Genomic DNA, 26348 nt, shown 5'->3' on the forward strand with positions numbered 1-26348 from the left:
AGCCAGTATGAGCAGTTTAAATAAACACAGACATACACATAACATTCTGTATTATACATCTACATTTATATCTACATACATGTATGTAGACGTGTCATATATTTTATAACATATAAAACATATTGATGTGAAGTTTTATTCTGTTAATATTCACCTCATCAGGCAAGTTAGTTTTGGTATTTTAAAGAAGAAACTATTTCTCTTTTGTGCCAGAATGACTGAAACTGATTTTAAAACCTTTCTTTGAGACAATGTAAGATGCAATGGCTTAGCACTATTCCCTGAAAATAAGCTGATCAGAAAGCAAGGAAGTCTTATTCTTCAGGAGAAAATATGCTTTAAAAATAAACATATCTTATTTTCCAAGAAGGAATTTTTTCGAGAAGCGCCCAAACTAGTTCTGAATGAGCAGCTGTGGCATAGTAGAAATGGCACTTGGACATCATTCTTCCCAGAGAGATGGCTTCAGTTTGGGAGTGGAGATGACTTACCTTGGAGCACTTTCAGACCCTGCTGTCCCCCTGGTTCCCGATGCGGTCACAACTCTGTTTTTCGTTCACAAACATTCCTGCAGTGGTCCAAGGCAAGCAATCAGGAAGCACTGTGGTGGTGAGGCATCCATGCTGTGGTCAAAGGCAGATCCCAAAGGTAACCAGCTGTTCTGCAGAGGCAGTTAGCCCATTCAGGGTACAAAATTAAGGCAGCTGCTTGCTTCTGGCAGTTACTCTGAAAGCTTACTTGTGCATAATATTGCATTGTACCTCGCACAAGTTCCTCCAGAGTTTACAATCAGAAGAATCAGATAATTTGGATCTTTTCCTCTAGATCCATTTCCCTTCTTGTGCCTCCACCACTTGCAATAAAAGTTCATCTTGAGAACAACTTTAACTTAGAAGTTAAAAAAAAAAAACCCAACCAACCAACCAAAAAACTCCCCCCCAAAACGAAACAAAACAAATGCATCCAACAACAACAAAAAAAAAAACAACCAACAAACCCTCCACCACTACTTCAAGACATAGCAACGTGGTTTTGTACTCTCAAAAGTCCATTAAGCTCTTGATGAGAAATTAGCTATTGTGATGCCATCTCTAAAGGCAGTACTTTCAGTCTGCATGGAAGAGATACATATTTACTGGTGAATGTTCTCAGACTGACTTAATAAAATATAAAACAAATAAAACTGTATTTTTATTTAAAAATAAGCTTACATTATACTTTGTCAAAATGGCATCTCCAAGAGGTAATGACTAATACACTCATAGTGAGTTAAACTTCCTTAAAAATAAAGCCAGAATAAATAGTATCTAGAAACCTCAGCAGGTCAACAACAACAAACACCACCTAGATAAAAACATTTACATTGTGTTGACTAAGCATCTTTTTCCCCAAACAGCATTCTCTTATGAGTTAGATTAACGTGATGAACTAAATCAATCTGGTTTCCATTTCTACAACCAGTTTGTTTTCTAAATTATGTATACCCAGTTGCATAAACAAATCCTTATTATAACCACAAAACAACTGCCTCAGTTTCTGTTGTAACTTGCCAGTTGCATATGTTTCACCTGCTCAGGCATTTCTTTTCCATATGCTAGAACTCAGCTATCAGAAACAGAGGCCATAGGTATTTAAACAATGTAGGAAAAAAAGGAGAAATTAAAGTTTCACCGACAGCACACTTCTGCCTTGTGACAACACAGGTTCCACTGAGGGCTTTTTCCCTATCTATAAAGCAGAAATAAGATGCTTGCAGAAGAAAGTGCATCACTTAATTACTAATTTTAGCTTTATTTTATGTGTACATTTGTACATTTCAATAAGGTTCATAAAATGTAAAACTTGTTATCAGAGCATTTCACACAGAAGTCTACACACAATTTTATGGTTACTTATAAGGACATGCAGTCAGCTATGGAAAGCTCATGAAAATATTTTATCAGCAATTTTTAATCAAATAAATTATCACAAGGAATTGTGTTTGATTTGTAAATTCTGTATACAAGCTACCATGAAACGTTTTCTATCACAAAAAGTAAGAGACGTAAAAACTACTTAAAGGCTCTTGAAATCTTACAATTGGACAAATGTTCCACTGTGTCTCCATTCTAAAGCGCGGAAGTGGAAACTGCTCAGAAGAAAGTTTTACTTAAAATAAATGTCCAACTGTTATTGCTGCTTTTCAAAGAACCTGAACACATACAGTGAAAACTTAGAACTAAACAAACAGCTCAATGGACATGTTTAGATATTTACTGCAATTAAAATGCAAAAGTTAACTGCAAAAGTTAACTACAAAAGTTTCTCAAAATGTTGTGATTTGCTTTTTTTGTTTGTTTCTATACGTACATAAAGAACTGTACACAAACAGGGAAATAAAAAAGTTGCTAAAAAATAATAGCATACAGTATTTACAGTTTAGATGTCACCCTTTTTGTTTTGTTTTGTTAATTGGAGCTAAACTGTTACATGAACTTGTAATACATCCACAACTCAAAATTAATACCTTTGAGTGTAATATAGTCCTGCAACATCATAAATCAACTTACATGTTAAATCATTCTCCATAGCTAATCTTGCTATCTTTCAGTTTGAGAATAATGCCTAGGTCATGACCATTTAATTTAGGTAACTTCAAGTGAAAATATGAACACTTATTTCTAATACAAATTTGCATAACACATTCTATTCACAAGACACTTTATAGAGAGATATTATCCTGCATTGTGTATGACCTACTGCGTATGATGAAGCCAGTACTGGAGGCCCCCAATTTTGTCAGTGGACTAACAGACCTTTTTCACCTTAATCATTTTTAAAGATTTTCAAGTTTCCTTTTTCCTCTCCTCCTTATTTGCTCAGCCAAATCCAAATGGTTATAATGCTGATTGTGTTTGTAAAGCTTATGGTACAACTGTGATAGGTATCAATACAGATGTAAAATACTGTAGCCTTTTTCTAACTGTAAATCAGTTATCTATCTACAGTGGTTTCTGTAAGCATTTCTGAAGAATTAAGTTCTATTCTGTATATTGCCACAGTCAAAATTTGAGTTGCATAAATACCTGATTATCCTCTAAACCCACAAAATATTGAGCCTTCAAAACTTCTTGGTCTGTATAAAAGCTTAGCACATTTCAAACTACTAAAATCTCCAGCCACCTAATTTTAAGAGGTTTTAGATTTTTAGCTCCAAAGGCCTCATCTGTATACCTTATATTGATGAATAATCCAGCAATATATTATACAATGGTGATATTAAATACCTGAATTAAACTTAGAAAGTTAGATCTCAAATCAAAATGCTATTTATAGCAATCAAATACTATGTATTTTATTGAAAATATCTCTTGAGTATTTACCTTGCCTTAGAATTGTTTCGTGGTTTGAGGTTCTTTTCCAATTCACAGAAGCAGCACAAAAGGACATGCAATCCATTCCCTTTAACAACTGGTAAATCTTACTGGTATTCACACAGGAACTTCCTAAAACATTCAGTAACTACAAGATGAAAAACTAGAAGTGAAAAAAAAAAAAAAAAAAAGTGTTCCTGAAAGAAAATGCTTCTTTAGAACATTACTCCAGAGTCTAATAGTTTTTACACCTGCTATACTGGGAGAACATCCTGAGCAGTAGCATATCTTTGCAGATTTAGAGACATCTCTGTGATTACATTTAAACTTGATGCACAAACTGATTTCAAGTATAAGTCTAGGAACAAATGTGGGGAACAGCATGCTGGTAGGACACACTCTTCTCCACCTACAAGGTACCCAATGGTATGTACTCACGTTAAAGTCTACCTTCTATGACAACTTCATTTTCACCAAGGAATGTGTAGTTAAAGTGAGCATGTCCTATGAGTAGGACACTAAGGCAGCCCAGCTGACGATTTCACTGCTGTAACAGAGCACAGAATAGTTTTCCTGCTGACCTTAAAGGTTGTGGTGGTGGTGACCAAGGCATGACCAAATATCTGACTTTAAATGCAATACAAAATTTCAGCTGCATTGAATTCACCAGTACACAAAGAACACTGATTCCTTCTGAAGAAACAGCTGAGGATTTTAAGTCTTTTCACCGCGGGCTGCTCTCAGTCCAGAAGTTAAAAAAATAATTCTAAAGGTATTCTGTCAGTGTTTTGATGCAGTTGTATGGTAAATTCTGGTTAACTAAATAAAATTATGCTCTAGCATTTATACATGTTACATTCCATTATAATTTATGAACAACATTGAGAATCTCGTATCATCTTAAATTGTTGAAATTAGATTAGCCTGGAGTTGTCAACCTAACAACTAATCTTTATATTTTTCTCCTTAACTGAAATACACATATGATAAAAAAGCTTATTTCTAGAAACAGAAGAGTGGCTGAAAAAAAATTCTCATGTTTACAGTTGTTTTTCTAAGCCTTCTTAGAATCACATACTGGGTCTTTTTTGGCCTTGATTCATCCACACTTCATTATATCCGGGAATACTATTGTGTCTGTTTATGTGGAATTACACAAATGTGATGTTGAATGGCCGAGTACGAAATCATGAAGCTTAATACACTTATAATATTCAGATTTAATGAAGAGAAGGCATTATTAGAGTATGCTTAGTGCATGAAATACATAAATTAAAACAGGAAATAACAATTAAATCACTTCTTACAGTTATTAGAGTTCCATTAGAGCTTCCGCTCAAATGGCACTATATACGCCTGTCCGCCCAACAGAATTCAAATAAAGCTTGTACGCAAAATAAATATCTATGTGCAATATGTTGAAGAGGGAACATTATTGCCATTAGAACAATAAAACAGTGTACTTCAAAAGCAGAAAGCTACTTTACGCAAAATCAGGACTACTGTCTTTGGTCCACGTTGAACGTTCAAAACTGGTTAAATAAATTATTGGTTCCTTTAAAAAACTGTCAAAATCAAACTTCAAATTATATCATTAGGTACACAGATTAATTCTGTAAACTCTAAATTAGCAATTAAAGACAGTAATTGTTTAGAAGACTTTTTTCCTGCAATATAGGTTGGGGTTTTTTGATCTGGGGAGCAAGTCAGGCCAACTGGAGCAGTGACAAATGTTCCTTAGCTGCCTCCCAAGGTAAGAACCAGAAGACCAGCCACCTCAAGTGTATGTATACCAATGCACACAGCCTGGGGAAAAAATAGGAGGAACTGGAGCTCTGCATCTGGACAGGAATTTATAATATCACAAGAATAACTAAAACATGAATGCTCACATGACCTGAGGATTGTGATGGATGGCTATAGGCTGCTTTACAAAGACAGGCAGAGAAAAAGAGAAGGAAGAATTACACTCTGCTTTGAGGAAAAACCTTGAATGTATAGAAGTCAACTACAGCAATCGTGGAAATCCTATCAAATGCCTCCAGCTCAAGATTAGAATCGTCATCTCCAAAGCAATCATACCGTAGGCATCTGCTACTGATCTCCAAGCCAAGACAAGGCAGCCAATGGAGCAATATCTGCATCACTTACGCAAGCTTTGGGTCAACAGAAGCTGGTTCTTATGGGTGACTTCAACTACCCAGATATATGTTGGAAAAACAATACAGCAGCTCACATGTCAAGTTACTGGAATGCGTAGACAACTGCTCCTCATACAGGTGCCAATCAGGAAGGAGGCACTGCTGGATTTCTTGCTACTCACACACCAAGAAAACCTGCTTTGTAATAACAGCTAGTGACAGCCTTAGCTGTAGTGATCACAATATTGTGGAGCTTGGTATCCATTATCGCTTGTCAAGCACACCTGGAATACTGTGCTCAGTTTTGGTCCCCGCTATGCAAAAAATATGTGGACAGGCTGCAGAGGGTCTAGAGAAGGACCACAAAGGTGTTTAGAGGACTGGGAAGCCTGCTGTATGAGGAGAGGCTAGGAGAGCTGGGTTAGCGCAGCCTTAAGAAAAGGAGGCTCAAGAAGAGACCTTTATCTACAAGGAAGATGAAGACTCCCTTTTTACAAGGAGTCACATGGAAAAGATGAGGGGTAAGGGGTACAAAATACTCTTGAGAAGATTGAAGTTGGACACAAGAGGAAAATTTTTCACAATGATAACAATCAGCCAGAGGAATAATGTACCCAGGGAAGTGGTGCATTCCCCAATGTTAGACACTTTTAAGATTCATCTGGAGAGGGTGCTGGGACATCTTGTTTAGACTGTGCTTTTACCAAGAAAGATTGTACCAGGTGATCCTCGAAGTCCCTTCCAACCTGCTATTCTCTGGTTCTATGACCACATTAAAAATTGGAAGTGTGTAGAATGTGTAAAACTTTAACAATAACAGTTTCTAACAAAGCAGTAGAAGCTTCTTCACATTGAATATTATATTCAGTATTCCCTCTCCTCCAAAGATTAAATTGTGTTGACGCATTATTTGTTCTTCACTAGAAATTAATCATTAACAATGCAGAATGTGCCTAGTGATACGATGCAGAGACAGGCAGAGCTATTTGAAGATAGCGCTAAAAGATCTTGTGTGAACATCTGCACAACACTGTATTGTCCAAAGGGAGTCAGAGTACCATTGGTGCCATTCACACACAAGATATCTTTGTAGCCCAATAACAAGAGGAAAACAAAACAAAAACAAACAAACAAAACAAACAAAAAAAAACCACACAGGCACACACAAAAAAAACAAACAAACACAAAACCCCACAAAACCAAAACAAAACCAAACCAAAAATAAAACCAATAAAGCCAAAACTAGTTACCTGAAATAATTTTCTTGGAAAAGTTATTTCAATTGCTAGCATCCATAAGGTATCAAACACACAGCAAAAACATTATTCATATACAAACACATACACATATGCATACATTGCACTGACTAGAGCACCTTCTGTTAGACAATACTGTTTCTAAGGATGTGGAATGAAACTTCAAACTATCATAGACGCAAGGCCACTTACACTTCCTTCTACTACTGGAGTTATGCAGTTAAGTTCATACTATGATCAAACACTACTTCTTTGACAACCTATCTGTCCTCATATATTCCTCACAAGAAATAGTTAAAAACAATTTTCTACCAAATACTTCTCTTTTAAGCCACTTAGGCATTACATTATCTGCCTATTCACTGTGGCAAGGCAATACAGCCATATAAAGCAGAGACAACTGAGCACCTAACAGTGTTGTAGAAGTTATTACAATGATAAAAATTATTTGGCAGAAGGCATAGCTTAACATTTGCAAAGATCTCTCCTTTTCAAAGGGGGAAGGTTATAATGGCAACAATTTCACTGGCACTGCAATTAAAATTATGAAGTTCATCAAGAAAAGCTTTGTGTATGCATTTCACTAATAGCAGTGTTATAGTTTAACTTGGTGAAAGACAGTAAGTCATTGATCAGTGGTAGCACAACAGCCTCTTGCAATGAAGAAGAATCAAGATGCTCTAGAAAACTGGAAAGTAGGAAGAAATTGCAGTGTGAGTTAAAGTCAGGAGACAATCTAAATTACTGAATACAGTCCTTCATGAAACACTTGGGTTTGATCCAGACAAACACTTTCCAGGTTGTCAGACAAATGTTTTAATGTCTGTTGAGTAAGACATTATATCAAATAATTAAATTAACCAGAAATAACAAAAATAGAACAAAAATGAAGAAATAATTTGGTGGTGTTTTAAATCCTCTCCCCTAAAAATATATGTAACAAGGCACATTAGGAGAAATATATTCAATTATTTTATTATTCAATTTGACTTAAACACCTGAAACCAGTTTTCTCATAATTTAAGACAATGGGGAGAAGTTTAAATTGCCTTTTACAGATGTAATAATTTCGTTGTCTACTAAAGTGCAATGATTGTTATATACCAAAAAGTACCAGCACAAAACAAAAGCCACAGACCAAAAAAAAACCCCAAACCATGAAAAATACCTTTTTAAAGTCTTCAAAAAGTGTATGTAGTCACTCACTTTTTAAAGCAATTCAAAGACAAAAATAACACTGAAAAGATTTATAAACCTGCATTTCACCTTGTTCCCTGCAAAGACATAACTCTCTACATTTTCCAAAGGCGACTTACATACTTTAAAAGAAAACAAATAATATTAGCATCCTTAGCACTTAAAAAACAATCAACCAAAAACAGTTTATGTGAAATGAAATAAAGGCAGACAGGATAATTAATTATAACATTTTGAAGCACTAGGCAATATGACTGGATTGCAAGTTATTTTTTAACCGTATTCTTTTAGTTTTGCCGTTGGTCCCAGTGACTTCAACATAACTTTTCAGCAATTTACTCTTCCTGCCAGCATTAAAAAGTAACTGCTGAAAAGCATTCAGTTGAGGAAAGATCTAAAAGATGCTTTATTCCTCACACAGAACTTTGTGCCCTTTAAATTTTGTGTTTCATAAATAATTAGTAATTAGACTTAAAATTTCTATTCACTCCAAAAGATTTACATTTAAGACATTTCACATGCACAACACTACTGTCCCTTTTAGACTAGAAAAGCACAAACTGTACTGAAAACTAAGTATTTGAAAGTTTCAGGTACCTTAATCTTTCCAAAGATACAAAGTGTTCAGAAACAAGGTAGTAAATACATTAGTGCTGCCCCACTTTTAAAAATTTTGGTGTATAGTAACTATTTTAAACTTAACATTTTTTGTTCAGTAGAAAACAAGTAGGTCACATTTTCATCCCTTTCCATTTTCCTCATAGGTGTATTCTCTTAAAGTCTATTACATTCGTGTGTTCTTTAAAGAATACATGTAGGGTTAAGAGTCCTCCTACCAGTGCTTAAATAAATACAGGGAGCTTATTACTAACAAGTAACCTTTCTGAGGTTTTCAGAAGGGCTGGTAACTATCTGCATGTTTAAGACAAAATAATTTCAAGGAAAGCATCAACTTAAAATTTGTTTGTGAATACATGACAGATTGTACTTAGTAACCCGCACACAGTCTCCTAAAACTACTGAATTCTAACAAGCTAAATCCATGAAGAAATGATGTGTTGAGCTTCAGAAAACTGCCATGAGCCCTTCTACACTTAGTGCTAATTACATTGGTGCTAAAAGGGTTGCTAAAGCTGTCATTCTTAAACCCCAAAAATTCACCTTTGAAGCAGACCTAACAGTTGTTCAGTTGCTTTGAATGCTGAAGAAGTTTGTTTTAAGAAAACTGAATCTTGCTGTTTCCCTGCATATATCTTCACTTTTTTTTTTTTTTACATTTTTGCCAAAGAGATTCTGTTAATACAAAAGTCAGTTGCTATTTTACCTGAATTCAAGTGTATGCTCACAGCATCCTTCTACAACTACAACTTTAAAGCTTACTCAGCCAACAGTTAAGAATTAAACTCCAAATTTGACATGTACAGAAATTTTCAGGAGAATCCCTTTATTTTATTACAACACTGTTAAGAACAATGATCCCATCACTCAGCATTAACCTGACTGGCAGCTATTCAAGGTGCTTTATCTCAACTTTGCACACAAGGATTGCACCTTGCCTATGACTGAGGCACATAAGGTGCAGTGCAGAAGTACAACAGTTCAGACACTAGAGGACAGTCTGCTCATTTGACTGAATCTCCAGCTTTGAAGTGCATGCTCCACATAGCTTCCTTTCTCTCGCACAAGATTCAAGTTCGCAAGCTGGTGAATCCATTTTCAGGAAGCTTCTCCTCAGATTAAGAATTTCTTTAAACTAGTTGATCTTTTCCCTTCTACTTAAGTATCAAAGCGTTGCAAGAATTCTTGAAAATGATATAATTAACGTCAGTACTGTCTGTCCAACACCAAAGACAAGAGCTTCTAAGGGAGCCATATTCTTTCCTGCTACTCTGTAAATTCCAGCCACTGCAGCACCTAAGGATCACAAGAAAAACAATGATCAAAACACAGTAAAATCCAAATATAACAAATTATTTACTATGTCTATGTATCAGCTAATTATGGAACATTCACAAGCTCTGTATTACTTCATGGCATTATAGAATTATTAGCCTTGCTTGTATTTCTCTAGTTATACAAGTCCTTCAGGACTGATTTTCACAACTGAACCAGATTAACTTTTACAGTATCAGTTTGATTTAAGAAAATTAAATCTTGCTATTTCCCTGTGGACATCTTCAAAAGTTTGGCTGGGTTTGTTTTCAGCTGTTTGCTTTGTTTTTTGGTTGGCTTTGTTTTGAGGGTGGCTTTTGTTGGTTTTTTTTTTTGTTTGTTTTCGTTTTTTTGTTGGGTTTTTTTTTTTTTACATTTTTGCTTTCTGCTAATTTGAAATGCAAAAAATCCCCTAAAAACGGACTGAGTTCAAAGTGTGGTTTAATTGTGCTTGCATAGGCAGACAGGGAAAAGACAACAGTCAAACTGCTAGAGTCTACAAAATAACTGTAAACAATTACAAATTTCTTAGCTTCATTTAACATTTCAGTTGAATAACCTGGTCATAGTGTGCCAGTTTAGACTTAAAGTAACAAATTGTTAGCAAGTATTTAGCAAATCATGCAAAATATGAAAAGTATCGAAGTATTGCATTGTTATCCATGAACATGTATGACAGGATCTATATATATATATCCATGAATATGATTGGTGAGCTTTCTCACCAATTTCTCACCAATATGAAATGGCCAGGATAAACCAGAAACAAAATACTGTACTGTAAACAAATCCAGGTGCTACTAACTCCCCTCTACTTTTCGCATACTGAATTTACCACATGTATTTGAAGAACAGAAGTCACAGGTACAGCTGTGATATCTTGGAACAAATGCAATCTTTGTATCAATCAGTCGAAACAATAACATGCTAATAACAAATAATATTTTTTGTTCAAACAACTTCTGACACTTAAGGATACTAAAATGTTCACTCAGAAAAGAAATACAGGCTTGTATACAGCTGTGTCCACATGTAAAAATGTTATTGAATCCAAACCTCAAGAGTTCATGTAAAATGAAGCTTTTATTTAATACTTTCTGAACTAGTGTTTTCTATACAGTGTTTGCTTTCCTTGCCTATAGAACAAATATTAAGTTTGTCATTTTTTTTAGAATTTTTTTTTTCGGAAGACTAAACCCAAAATTTAATTATAAACTTTCAGTATGTCTGCTCTCAGATGCTACCTAATCATAATTAAATGCTTCCAAAGATCACAGAGGCTTTTTCAGGCTCAAACTGAAAAGCCACCATCATTCCTTTTAAATTATAGGCAAGAGTTAAAAAAACTGGAATTTCCTTGTTTTTGCAAAGTCACTAACAGAAAAGGTCTGCTGAAGTGATCAAAAACCCATTAGTGACACAGAAATACATGAAGTCCCAACAGATTTTCTGAAACTACAATCTGTATCTGAGTCATGTTACTTTAAAAAAGTAACACATCATATTTACAAATGTTTTGAGTAGAATTCACTAGCTATTGTGGCTATAACAGCATTAACAAATGCTCTTAATCAGACTGCTAGATGAGCTTTGGATTTCATTTATTGATTCATTGTTGTGGACAGGTTGCGTGTTTTGTTGTGGGGCTTTTTTTTTTTGTTTTGCATTTGGTCTTGTTTTGGTTTTGTTTTTAAAAATCCAAACCATATCCTACAAAGTCTATTTTGTCAGAAATATCTCATCAAAAGGGCAGCCTTACAGTATTTCACTCAGTTGCCTTGGATAAACTTTTCCATTTGTTCTGTGACTATCTGCTGTCAAAAATTGAAAGAGATCTTTTAGATTGGGCCCAATACTGATATTAAAATTACTTTGGTGATTGAATTCTGAAAGTGAATTGAAATTGGCTAATTTGGGATACCAGAATTTGATGCTATAAATTAATCAACAATAGAAATGTTTGGCTTCTTGAGAAAACATTAAGATATTCTGGAAAATAACAATAATAAAAAACTTAAGAAGCAGTAGCTTAATAATTATGTATTTATACTCCTCAATTAACTGTGTGCAATACAACCTGTAATGCATAACCCAGCACAGCTGGTATAAAGCCAAAGTATAGGACAATAGGCCAATGAGGGAAATGAGAATTTGTCACCAAAAAGGAGTGCACTTGCAGAAAGGAGGAAGGACAGACCCTTCTGAATAAAATAAAGCTAAAATACCTGCCTCGAACTGCCTGACATTTATCTGATCTTGGCTGGGTTTAGGGGGTTTGGTGTTTTGTTATGTTTTGGGGAGGTTTTGGTTGGCTTTTTGTTTTGTTTTGGGGAGGGAAGGTTGGCAGTACCCACTACTATTCAGTAAATTCTTTGTAACTTTTTTGATAACATTAAGTTCCATAATTTTTCAAAGCCTAGGTCCTGGGTTCAGCAGTAGCAGTCATTTTTCTCCTTTTCTTAGTAGCTGGTGCAGTGCTGTGTTTTTGACTTTCTGCCTGGGAACAGAGCTGATAAACCAATGTTTTTAGTTGTTGCTAAGTAATGTTTACTCTGACCAAGGCCTTTCTGAGTCTTATGCTCTGCCAGGGAGGAGGGGAAGCTGGCAAGAAGCAGAGGCAGGACAGCTGACCCAAACTAGCCAAAGAGGTATTCCATACCACAGCACGTCATGCCCAGTATATAAACTGAGGGCAGTTACCCGGAAGGGCTAGATTGCTGCTCAGGTCGAGTACTGGTCGGTGGGTGGTGAGCGTTTGTGTTCTCTTCCCTTGTTATTTCCCTTATCATTATTATTATTATTGGTGGTATCAGTAGTGGTTTGTGTTATACCTTAGTTACTGGACTGTTCTTATCTCAACCCATGGGAGTTTCATTTTTTTGATTCTCCTCCCCAGCCCTCTGGGAGCAGGGGTACGAAGGGGGGGAGTGAGCGAGCAGCTATGTGGTTCTGGGTTGCTGGCTGGGCTTAAACCACGACAGCCTAGAAACTGAGGAGTTTGCTGCTCTGCTATATGCTGCTGAGAAGATCCCAAAAGGCCAGACAGTTTGAAAGCTCTAATTGAGCAACATTAAGCTTGCACTACTTAATAATCTACACACTGCATTCATTCACCTACACAAATGATGCAGACAACTGGAAATACAAAATGCAAATTGAAGCCAGCTTGCTATTTCAGTTTCTTAAACACTGGTCCAGGCACATCTAAACAACTAAATATTTCAACCTGCATCCCAGTTTGCAACACAACAGCTATTAAAAATCCTCTCTTTAATATTTTATCACCATAATTTTTCTCCAGAAGCTCCCCACAGAATTTCTTCCAGTATGAAGTAATTCAGTGCTGTCTAGAAATAAAAATGCCTGAAAGTAAAAGTACTTGGCTCACCATGTTGCAAATGCTCTACACAAAGGCTTTGGGAATATAATGAGTCTATAGTCTAAGCTAAGAAATTCAGGTGAATTTACACATAAACAGTACTACTTACTTATTAAATGTTTTGACCTTCAGAACAGGACACTAAACATACAACTGTTTTGCTCCTCTTTTTATGCACAGATAAAAGACACAAAGTACTTTAATTTGAATAACACTGAACATAGACTTTTCCCACCACAGACTTTCTTGGTCTTCCAGAAGTCTTTGTTTGGATGTCCCAGCATCACATTTCCTGTTTTCGGTTCTTAAGAAATACTCATGTATGATAGACCTTGTAACTGGGCCACTGCCATTTTAATCATAGCACAAAAACTGGCATAACATGTAATGTAAGGCACTGAACTGGTTCTACCTAACCTTAGGGAAAAAAAAAAAGTAGAGTTGTACTGAACCATACTATGTTATGATGGACATTCTTATAGGCTGACAAATATACAGCAATTAAAACAGCCTTTTGAGGAAAGTCTTACTGAAACTTTCAATGAAATTTGTATTTTTATTTAATGTTGAAAACCAACAGGCAAGAAGGACATTCAGTAGCAATAAGAAATAATCTGTCACAAATCACTTGTGTATATGAGTAAACTGAATTAATACCACTGTTCTGGTCATCTGGGCAGTACACAAAAATGGGAATGAAAGGCAGAAAGGCTTGCCTACAGACTGTACGAGGATTGCTAGATTTACAGCTCCTTACTCTCAAAGGTCTTTCATCTTGTCAACCACACTGAAGATATTTGGGCTGAAACTACTGCTCAGGTTAACACAGGCCCTGTTCAATCTGTTTATTTTAATGTTGAGAACTCCTTACCAGCCTTCTTTCAGACAAGAACTACTTATTTTCTCCCCCCCCCCCAAACAGAAAACTCACCATGCTCCTATTTGCTTAGGAAAGCTACTGTAGTCTGTAAATTAGATAAGCTGGATATGATAAAGCCAAAGTGTCCTACTGATCCTATGGAATTTATTTCAGTATTGATATGGATAATGAGATTTCTTATGAAAGATGGGGAAAACAGTATCTGATATCAATAACTCTAAATGAAAACAGCTAAACAGCATTTCCTCAAAACATTCTTGGCAACATCACTTGTGTTCCACATTTGGTCAAGTGCAACATTTCTGCTTTTCACTACATAAAATACTTATACTAATTATTAAACATTGCAGAAAGCACAAGTTTTAACTGCAGCTCTGTGAACTTTAGTGCAGGCTGCTTTAACAGAAAAATGGTTAGCAGCTTATCCGTGGACACAATGGCAAGAAATTAAAAAAATATTTAAAACGTGTCTTAAGTGGTAGGCATTTGCCTAACACCATAAGAAACTCTGTAACAGATGCCCTTGTCAAAGAACATTTTACCTTGAACAAAGCACAGCTGGGAGGTATGAGGTGGAGGGGTCTAATGGCCTTCCTCTCTCTTTCCTCCCTGCCTCAAATAAAGTAGAAAGTAACATTACCTCTAACCCAAGCCTGGAAAGTCCTTTCAAATTCATGAGCCAAGTGTAACTTCCCCAAACAAATGGATTTTCTTAGCTGTAAATCACTACCTACATTGCACCTTTATTTCTTTTAAAACGGCAACATCCTACCCAGGTGCAATTTAAAAACCTCCAGCAGGCCCAATGAAACAAGCAGGAATTCAGCCTGGCAGCAATGGAATCAGGACCTCATTTCCTAAGAAACTCTTGGCTTTAAGGGTACTAAGAGGTGATCTTGATCAGAAATCTCAGACACAAAAAAAAAAAAAAAAAAAAAAAAGAAAATCTGCAACAGGTATGGTAGGACACAACCATTCTTCATGGTCCTAAACAGGTATTACCTGCTGAGCATACACCTTCTGAATAGCTTGGTACCAAATGTGCAAAATCAAAGAGTAGGATAATTTCTGCACTCCTCTGACAATTTACAGTAGTTATCTTTACAGAACAGAAGAGCAACTCAGCTGTCATTATCATTAGGATAGCTATATACCTAAGGAAAAATCCTTAATAAACAAATACTAAAAATAATAATAAAAAAAATATTAAAAAAAAAAAGCAGATTTGGGGTTTTTTGGGGGGTGGTTTTTGGTTGGGTTTTTTTTGGGTTGGGTTTTTTGGGGTTTTTTTTGTTTGGTTGGGTTTTTTGGGCTTCCCCCCACCAATTAGAAATTAGATATAAAACAAGAAATAAACACAAAACAAGAGACAGACTTACTGGTTATCATTGCTCCTGTTACAGAACCCAGAAAGCCAATGCTGACCACAATGACAGAGATCAGTCTCCCCTGCCTATGCCTCTGCAGCATCACAAACATTAATACTCCCACAGCACCATGGACAAAGAGAGAGGAGAAGAGAGCCCAGAGGAAGACCCAGTACCACATCTCTGAAAGAAAGCAGTCAAATAAAGGGTTAATAGTTCATAGACAAGAAGTTTACAAGTTAAGAAACTTTAAAACATTGTATACATCAACAAGAGAAAAGCAATACTATTTCCATCTGAAAAGGAATCAATGTGATAATATCAGCATATGCTCAAGACACCTTCCCCTTTTAGAAGTCTATCATAAAGCGGTAACTACTATGACCAAAAAATTATAAAAAAGGATTCTGGCACCATTTTAATCCAAATGTATTATTGAAAGAAAGCTATCATTCTTTTAATTGTTAATTGCAATTTCTTACTAGGTATCGTAAGTACGCCTGCAGAATGAAATATTCTCTAGAACAAAGACTGAATGAGGAAGAAAGGGAAGAACTGTTTGGGTTGGTTGGTTTGTTTTTGTGGGCACTGTTTGTTTTAACAACAAGAGACAGCATCAGGTAACATGAAATGAGAAAACCGAGATTAAAGACTTTGGTTTATCCACCCAGGAGCCATAATAAGAGTGTTCCATCAAATTAGCTTCAAAGGCACAAATAAAAACACTACAATTTTAACAAGAAATTTTAACACATCTAACTCCTTGCTTCTAATTGCTTAGCAGAGAACTTCATAGAGACAAGTAGTGACTACTATTTAAATTACTAAGAAAGGAAAAGAGATCATGAGAATGTGTGGAGTACAAATATTTCTCTGAAGACTGTCAGACATGAATATTACCTTTAAAGAAAAGAGGAGGAGCCATCAATGAAGCTACATAAGAACTAAAGAATCTTTCTCAGTTGGTGGCAATTTTCTAAGGCTCATGCAACAAAAGAAGGGTTTGGGTTTTGCCAACTTAGCTACAGTAGGTATAGATCATCACAAAATTCACAGACTGGGGTACATTTTCCTGACTGACATAAGCCCAGAAAACTGTCATCAATTCAGGATTTTTTTGCTGCGGTTCCCCCTTAAATATATATATACACACACATACACACAGCTTCCTTATAACAGCAGGACAGTCATAGATTATGTCTGATAATTATTGCAGCTTGATTCACATCAGTCATTTGAGGAGAAATATGACTCAACTGGGTAACTTTAAAAATACTTAGCAACTCAAAGAAAATGTACCATGAAAGGATGCTGAGAAAGAATGGTTGCTACACAGTAACTGAAGTCCTTTCAGTCCAGTATCAATATTGTATGTATATACATAGTACAGAGTTTTTAGATTTTTCATTTAGCAGCAGCTAACCCTTCCCCTTTCACACAAGCACAAAAGGAAGAACTATGTCATAAGACTTAAAACTCCACTAATTGTGGTAATCAAAAGGCTCTCTCAAGAGAGCAGCAAGGAATATGGTAAAACTACATTCAATTAATACTTCAGCTGTATGATTACGGCAGCCTATATTCAGTAGCCAGTTATTCCAAAGCAAACGGACAGTACATATATATGCTGTGGGAAGGAGAAGCAATGCTCTTGATACTGTCTCTTGGCAAAAATGCCTGAGGGACAGTCCCAGGACACTGCACTTTTAGTCAGTTTCACCTAAAATGCCATTGCAGCTTTAAAGTTTGAAACAGAACCAAGAAAGTCTGTTGGAATCTGATTCTGTCAGACACCATCATTCCCTGTAATTTCCACAGGCATTACTAGGCACTGCATCAGCTTTCAGGAAATCATCCTTTGTGTTCACTGTGAATCCTCATCAGGTGGAAAAGACAACTGATTTCCAGTCTTAGGAAGATTTCTTAGGAAGACTGTATTTTTAGAAGGGGAAAGATTGTGGGAAGGCTTATTATTCCTGGGTAACTAAGAAACCAAAATTACTTACAAACCCTTACACAACAAAATAGCTTCATTGAGAGTAACTATCTTTTGTCTTATTTACATTCCAAATAAAGCTCAAGGAAAATTATTGTCACCTCTCACTTTATATTTAGGGCAGGAGACATGGGAATAGAAACAGCCCCAAATGTCCTGTTGGATAAAGAAATAAAAACACGAGGGTTTTGGTATGCACTTTCTTCTCCTACTTCTTAAAAGGAACACACACTGAATACATTGAAAAGGAAATTAGGGAACATCCAGAAATATTCCTTGTTCCACACAAACGCAGCTGTAGCATTTAAATAAACCAGCAATAAACCATCACTTCAGAGAGGCTCAAGTTTCCAAGTCAACAGCATTATAATGGCAATGATGCAAGAAATACAGGTAGTGTTACACATACCTGCAATAACCCAGTACCTTCTTCTTATAAATAGCCTACAGTTTTGCCAAACTGACTGTAGATGCTAAAAATTGTAGGTGTTCACTTCAGAAGAGTTGGAGTTAAATAGGGTGGATAGAGAAAACACCATGTCCAGGGATATAAGAGGGAGGAAGAGAAGAAACTTTGTTTATTTGGGAAAGAGACAGAAGGGTTAGGGATACAGGCCTATGATATGCCTATCTGCAGAGGGCAGCCAGCAGGGTAGGAGACACAGCAAGCAGTGGAGTTAGCTGTCTTTATCCTTTAAAAGAGCAAATTAGAATCAATTCTAATTTGGGTTGGAAGAGACCTGAGAGACTGTCACCCCTACGATGGGCAGGGACACCTTCCACTAGACCAGGTTGCTCAAAGCCCCACATTTCATTTGGAGGTGCTTTTTATTTGACAACTTCATCAAGGCCACATGCTTTAGGTTATCTATTCGCTACCAGTTTACATACCTAAATTTGTTTAAAGAATGTGGCTGAAAAGCTTTCCTTTACAAAGTTACTAGACAAGGTATGAGCAGAGAGACTACAAGGGGTTTTTCTGTCCTTCGCCTCCCCTCACACACATTCTTGCTAAAGAATCTATTAATCTACTGCAATAATAACTGGAGTTTTTTAAAGGAAAGGAAAAATCTTCCTGGAAACAAAGCACAAATCTGCCACTCCATCTCATTATGGGAATTATTTTAGCATCTCCCCTCAGTACCAAGATACCTCTAATTTCCTAGAGATTCATTGCTGGTTTTTCTTTTTGAATGGTTATTAGCAATGAATAGACAACTTATACTGTTGCATCCTGATACAAAAAAAGAAAGAGCAATAATCACACTACTCAAATATTCTGGGATGATAGCTTACCTAATCATCATGAGAGTAGCATTTCAAGATCTGATATTACAGAAATTGAGAACTTGATCACACAAAGCTTCTTAACCCTTGATTTAGATCATATCTTTCTCTTACAGCACTGGTTTTTCTCATGAAAGACTCAATGGAACACAGCAATGTATCTTCCACAAACATACACAACATACAAGATCAGAGCCATTTATAATCATAATTTATATTTTATTTTATTAGCATCAGTCATCTTTCAATGTTAAAGTAGTGTTAAAAACCTGAAGGATCTGTAATTCAAAGACTCCTATCAACTGACTATTTCACATAAATGTTTCATGTTCTTTAGCTACACACTACACATTTAGAAAGAGACTATATTAGCAATTCTTCTGAACCCAAGAATTTTCTTTAGTTTCCTGAGTAGGTATCATACAATCACAGAATGGTTCTGGTTGGAAGTGACCTTAAAAAACATCTAGTTCCAATCTCCCTGCCATGGCAGGGACACCTTCCACTAGGCAAGATTACTCAAAACCCTGCCCCACCTGGCCTCGAACACTGCCAGGGACAGGACAGGCACAGTTTCTCTGGGAAACCTATTCCAGTGTCTCACCACCCTCACAGGAAAGAACTTCTTCGTAATAACTAATCTGCATCTCCCCTGTTTCAGTCTAAAGTCATTCCCCCTTGTCCTATCATTACATGCCCTTGTAAAAAGTCCCTCTCCAGATTTCTTGTAGGCCCCCTTTAGGTACTGGAAGGCTAAGGCTTCTCCAGAGCCTTCTCTTCTCCAGGCTCAGCCACCCCAATTCTCTCAGTCTGTGTTTGTAGGAGATATGCTCCAGCCCTCTGTCCACCTTGGTGGCCCTCCTCTCAACTCCAACACGACCATATCCTTCTTACGCTGGGGACCCTATTGCTGGACACAATACTTCAGGTAGGGTCTCAACAGAGCAGAGGGAGAATTGCCTCCCATGACCTGTTGGCCTCTTTGTTAGACTACACCCCCTAACCTCATCAAACCATCGTTAGTCCTAGAAGCTGAAATACGACAAATCACTTTTGAGCACCTTCCCTAGGATGACTCTTCCTGCCTTTACTTTCTTATCCTCCTTTGTCTGTTTGTTTGTTTTTTTTTTTTTTTTTTTTATGCCTGGTAGTTCAACACATTTACTTATTTACTTCTGCTCATTAATTGGGCCAGTGATAAAGACAACTGAATAAGCTGTTTAACATGGACAAACAAGGTAGGGAGGATAGCCAATCTTTTAAGGGATCTAGATGCAGCCTCAAGCTCTATAAACCTAGAGAACAACATAGTCATTCTTACCCTGGCAGGTTGAGTGCAAAGAACTCTATGCACAGGTATTTGAGTGGAAGAATTTGAGATCCTGTAAAGTTCAGTATTGTCAAACTCCAGAACCATGATGAGAATGACTTTCAGAAAAGTGTGCTAGAGTAAGACTGAAAGAAACAAAGAATGGGTTGGGAAGAACACTGAGAGATGCCACTGAAAAACAGAGAAAGAGAATGTGGATGCTTGAACACAAATGGTCAAGACTTCTGTTGCTGAAAAATAACTGAGTAGTTGAAAGATTCACAATAGCTGTAAGGAGGAAGCGAGACTGAAGTGTCTTAAGAACATGCTGGTGCAACTATTTATGTTCTATATACTGACTGATACTTTCAGAGGTATAAACTTATTTATATGATCATTGCTACCTTGATTAAAAAAAAAAAAAAACACACTGTCAAATTTCAGTCTTTATGTAGCTATACTCATTAGCTGGCTCTTTTGGTGATACAAGCAGCATATACGGAGTATTTTGCTAGTATGGTAATAATGATTTAGCTTCATCTGGCAGAAAGCTCCAAATACCAACCTAGCCTCAGTTTATTTAGTCATGCCCTCATAGAGCTACCTTAAAGATGCATGAAAAGAATAAAATTTTTCAAAACCCTCCCAACTTTCTTTGCTTGACCTCAAAAGTCTCAGAGCTTACTGTCAGTGTAACCAAATTACTTTAAATAGCTAAACCACAACCTGTTTTTATTAAACCTCCACAGCTCTCCAAGAAATATAGAGAACTAGGAAATCAAGTATTTGCTAGCTTACAAGCACAGTGACATCCGATCTATCACACAGATGCCATAGCTTCTCTAAACAGGACAACAGAGATCCATTTTTCAGGTTTCCTTAAAATTCTTAGCACTTAATCACTAAACCTTAAATCTTTTCAGTTTATGTTCCTTGACACTGGCTTGACTTGGGTGGTGATTTTTTTCTACCAGAAAAGCTGCACAGCTCAAATAACTTGTAATTCATGCCCTATTACTCCAGTTTTAGAGTACTTCCTTGTTAATTTCAGTATTTATACCTATCAAATACATCATACATACATTATGCTTATGTACTACAGTGTATTGGGCTTACATAGCAAGGCTTGGGGGTGGGGGAGTGGGTGTGATGCATGCAGAGCTGTGAGACCCCTCCCCTGTATCCAGTAGAGCCAATGTCAGCTGGCACCAAGGAAGACCTGCCCCTGACCAAAGCCAAACCCCGTGGTAGTACCTCTGGGATAACATATTTAAGAATCACAGAATCACAGAATCCCAAGGGTTGGAAGGGACCTAAAAAGATCATCTAGTCCAACCCCCCTGCAAGAGCAGGGTAACCTACAGTACATCACACAGGAACTTGTCCAGGCGGGCCTTGAATATCTCCAGTGTAGGAGACTCCACAACCCCCCTGGGCAACCTGTTCCAGTGCTCTGTCACTCTTACAGTAAAGAAGTTCTTCCTGATGTTAACGTGGAACTTCCTATGTTCCAGTTTACACCCATTGCCCCTTGTCCTATCACTGGATATCACTGAAGGGGAAAAGTTACTGTACATGAGCAATTGCAACCAGAGAAAGGAGTAAGAATACATGAGAGAAAGGGCTTTGCAGACACCAAGGTAAGTGAAGAAGGACAGGAGGAAGCACTCCAGGTGCCAGAGCAAAGATTCCCCCACAGCCCATGGTACAGACTATGGTGAGGCAGGCTGTGCCCCTGCAGCCCATAGAGGTCCATGCAGGACCCCACACTGGAGCAGGGGGATGACTGAAGGTGGCTGTTACCCTGTGGGAAGCCTGCACTGAAGCAGGCTCTTGGCAGGACCTGTGGCCCCATGGAGAGAAGAGCCCATGCTGGAACAGATTTACTGGCAGGATGGGTGATCCCACAGGGGGACCCACACTGGAGCAGTCTGTTCCTGAAGGACTGCACCTCATGAAAGGGACCCAGCTTGGAGCAGTTCACAAAGAACTGCAGCCCATAGGATAGATTCACATTGGAGAAATTTGTGAAGAACTATCTCCTGTAGGAGGGACCCCATGCTGGAGCTGAAGAGTGTGAAGAGTTCCCCCACTGAGGAGAAAGGGGCAGCAAAGACAAAGTGATGATATGACCACAACCCCCATTCGCTATCCCCCTGCAGCAGTGCAGGAGAAGGAAGTGGAAAAGTCAGGAGTAAAGTTCAGCCTGGGAAGAAGGGAAGGCTGTGTGTTGCAAGATTTGCATTTATTTTCTCATTATCCTACTCCGATTTGATTGGCAATAAATTACACTAATTTTTTCCAAGTGGAGTCTGCTCACCAACTACTATCATGGGCAAAACAATCTCTCCCTGTCCTTATCTCAAGGCATGGGCCTTTTGTTATATTTTCTCTCCCCTGTCCTGCTGAGGAGGGAGAGTGATGGCAGCTTTGGTGGGCACCTGTTGTCCAGCCAGCATCAACCCACTACATATGTATACACACATTACACATATATTAATGTAGGCAATACACAACCTTAAAGACCAGAAAGAATCTTTAAAGCATGGTACAGTTTAGAATACCATTCTTATCACTTCCGTCTTCTCAACACTTTAAATTGCACTCCATTAACACTTTCACTCTGGGCAAATAAAACTGCAAAGTCAACACACAAAGTATATAAATGCTAATATTTTCAAACATTATCTATATAAATGGATGGGCTGTCCTACTGCCACTCAGCTTCAGTAAACATAGAGTATATCCTTAGTACTTAATCTTCAGCATCTTTCTTTTCCTTTAGCTTGTTCTGCCAGATGAATAATGATTGCCTTTCATATATCAAGACTGATTACTCCAGAAGACAGTATCTCTCTTGAGATTCTAATCTACATAGCTAATAGTGGTAGGCTGGGTATAGTTTTTTGTTTCTTCTTTGTATATATTTTTGTTTCTGAGTCAGTGATTATCTGACTTGCTCTAGTAAACCCTGATCTACTTCCAGCTCTAAAGCACAACCAATTCATGTGTAGCGGCTGTTCCTGGGATTTGCTGGAGAAGGTAAAAGAGGACAAGGTAAAAGCCACCTCTCACACAGTTACTAGAGCCTTACCTCCACCTCTCAAGTGAAGGCAGGAAGATATGAGCAAAGTATATCATGCTAATGGCCTAGGTTCAGCTACAAAGAACAGTGCTTGCAGCTTTAACTGTCACAGGGTGTGATGTGTATGAGGGAGGAATTAAACTGCTTGTGGGTATTTTGCGCTTTGAGAGACAGGATTTCTTTTCCATGTTGAACCTGAATCAGCTATACAGTATGAAAATAATGGTTCAACATCCCCTTGAAAAACACCACCAAAATTAAACCATTAAGGTTTGAAGCAATTCCTCGTTTAGGCTGGAGTTCATATCAGGTTCCCATTGAAAGTCTTGGGAAATAAACGTTTTTTTAATGATTCTGCATATTTGTAAAATTTTTCAGTAACATAATCAACATTACTTATCTAATGATAAGTTTTACCTTGTGTAGCTTAAAAGCCATATCCAGACCACAACTTGAAGTCCAAAACCAAACACAATGCATTCTTAAATATTCATGGAACACTAAACATTTATTAATTCATTTTCCCAGTACTGAGATGCAAAAGGGAATTAACTGAGTAGTCAAACAAGTCAAACTCATTCCCACACCTATTTTCTTAGCATGGAAAACCAGAATTTCTGTTTCTGAACAGTTAACTTTGGTAAGTATTTTAGAAAGAGTTTATGCAAGTTTAACAACAGCTATTTGTTAATATAAATTATTATATTAAAAATCTCACAAGATAGAATCAATAACAGCTATTAACTGTCAAACAGTCCATAAGAACATTCAGCAGAATAGTTTAGGGCTGTAAGGACAACCTGCATTTAAGCACCGATTCAGAAACTGTAGTATAACTACAACTGACACACTCTCCAGAGATACTGCAATGTGTAATTATTTTTCATGTTCTTTAAACAAGAAAAAGCTATTCTACATCAAAAATACCTTGTGCAACCCCTCATTATATTGCAATAGCACTGAGAAACAAACTGCTTTGCTTGCTTAACACTCAGCACTGAATTTCATAAATGCCTATGTTGCATAATGCTCTAATAAAAGAATCTTTATAGGGGATGTCTGGCACAAAGAAAAGTTAAATCCATTGTGAACTTTTCCCTTTAACAGTACAAGATGTATTTTTATGAGAATTATGCAAAAATAACTACCAAGAAAATGAGTTGCATCAGTGTGCCACCCCCCCAAAACCTGGAGGCAGACATCTTAAAAAGTTCATAGATTAGATAAAGAATAAATCTATGTAACATCTTTATTAAATTAAAAAGTATCCTGAAATTTAAAAGAACAAGAAAGATAAAGCCTAAGATGGTCGCTTTGCTACAGCTTCAGCTCCGCCTCTATTTTCATCATACTTCTTCCACCTTGAATAAATTGAAAAAATAATCAATCATTGCTATAGAGGGAGAAAAAAAGATGGTATGATACTCTTTCCTAATTATTAGAATAGGTTCATAAATATTTCAAACATATCCCCTTCCTCAACATTTTCCACTAATCTGTCACCATTTAATATACCCCTATACCAGACAGAAAGAATACACTCAGTAACACATCTGCTATTGACACCAAATCCCTGCTTATTCAGAGCTGGAAGTTTATGCTTTTCTTCACCTCTGGACAGAAGAGTGAAGATACACCTCTCCACTATATGCCTTGGGTCTCACAGTGGTCCGCGCGTATTTTTAAGCAGGAGGTTGAACAGGGAAAGTTCTTGCTAAAGCTCCCCTTTTCTTAAGGGAGGATAAAGACCTGCCCCTTTTGGTGCGCAGAATTCCTTCAGAACAGCTCAGTCTTTCAGAATCTCTGTTGTTTAAGATTGTACCCATTTGTCAGGAAACATCTGCCACCTCATTAACTCTCACAGCTCCCATTGTATAGGGCTATACTCGGGGTGGGAGGGGGAAGTCCCCAGTTCTCACATTCATTCCTCTGTGGGTGGGGTCTCTTTTATCGCTTTCTGTCAAATGCCAATAAGCATATATCCACCAAAAAAACCCAAACAGCCAGACAAGCAAAACCACTCCCCCAAATATACTCCAGCTTTCCATACACATTTATACATTCACACGTGCTTTCTACAACTCTTTACTCACACACAGGTACCCACCAACTCACCCATATACACATAACTTATGCCATTAGCCTTTTGATATATACATACACACAACAGTGAGTGAGCACACTGACATCCTTAACCCTCTACTCCAGTAGGCAGACCAGGCACCGGGCACACACACCATCCTCCCAACATGTAACACACAGATCTCTCTCGTCTCCCTGGACATACCATCGCCAGCCCCATCCCCTCCAAGAAAACGCACACCATACACACGCTCACAAACAGGCACGTATGTGCACACACACACACGCATGCACACAGATCCAGGCACACAACCACCGCCCAACCCTTCGCCTAACACACGGAGACCGCCGCCAACCCCGCAACACTGGTCCCACGCCCTCCATTGTGTGCCGTGGGGCTCGCCCTCCCCTCACGGAGCAGCACCTCTCCGCTCCCCGGCCCCTCGCCCCACCCTGCACCCCGTTACCGGTGAGGTGGCGGAGGACGGTGCCATGAGCCCATAGACTCAGCACTTGCTGCACAGACAGGTTGATCATGGAGTTGTCCCCCGCTTCCACCTTCATCGTGGCGGGTGGTCCAGCGGCCTCTCCTCCGCCGCTCCTCAGCCCGGGGAGACGGGTAGCCTGACGCCTCTCGCCACCGGACCGCGGGGCGGGAGGGCTGCGGAGGCGAGTAAGAGAGCAGGGAGGCGGCGAAGAAGACTCCGTACCGCGGGGCAGACATCGAGGACGTAGAGGGGAGATGGCGGCTTCTGGGGGAGCCCGAGAGATCGGTCCGGCCGCCAGCGCTTCCACAGTGTTCAGGGTCCGGACAGGGCAGCCCCGAGGTGGGAGCCGATGGCGGGGACGTGCGACGAGGCCCGGGAGGACCACATCGCAGCTTCCTTCTCCATCAGTAGCGGCCGCCTCGCCAGCGGCATCGCCCCGGGCACCGGCATCACCTGCGGAGGGGAGGGGCAGGACGGCCTCGGCTCCCGGCGCCAGACGCCAGCTGCTGCCGTAGAGGAGGCAGTGGGAAGGGAGAGGCGGGCGGCCCCGCGCAGGCGCAGCGAGAGGAGCCGGCGGCAGGCGTGGGCGCCGCGGC

At 38.3% G+C, this 26348-nt stretch overlaps 1 protein-coding gene across 1 annotated transcript; it reads right to left on the minus strand.

Annotated features, from left to right (window-relative positions):
* Positions 1–4553: 4553 nt before the first annotated feature.
* Positions 4554–26348, minus strand: TMEM170B (transmembrane protein 170B). The gene is made up of 3 exons (XM_065667354.1): positions 25732–26348; positions 15518–15688; positions 4554–9861 (listed from the first exon to the last, which is right to left on the minus strand). The coding sequence occupies exons 1-3, from the start codon at positions 25826–25828 to the stop codon at positions 9731–9733; spliced, it is 399 nt and encodes a 132-aa protein (XP_065523426.1). The 5' UTR covers positions 25829–26348; the 3' UTR covers positions 4554–9730.

The sequence above is a fragment of the Lathamus discolor genome, chromosome 2, assembly GCF_037157495.1.
Source record: "Lathamus discolor isolate bLatDis1 chromosome 2, bLatDis1.hap1, whole genome shotgun sequence".
Classification (NCBI taxonomy): Eukaryota; Metazoa; Chordata; class Aves; order Psittaciformes; family Psittacidae; genus Lathamus; species Lathamus discolor.

Excerpts from the sequence above, each read along its gene's own strand:
- TMEM170B (XM_065667354.1), bottom strand. The coding sequence starts at position 25,828 with ATGAAGGTGGAAGCGGGGGACAACTCCATGATCAACCTGTCTGTGCAG. Across the intron at positions 15,689-25,731 it reads CGTCCTCCGCCACCTCACCG|AGATGTGGTACTGGGTCTTC; the intron begins GTAACGGGGTGC and ends GCTTTCTTTCAG. Across the intron at positions 9,862-15,517 it reads AACAGGAGCAATGATAACCA|GTGCTGCAGTGGCTGGAATT; the intron begins GTAAGTCTGTCT and ends TGTGATCCTTAG.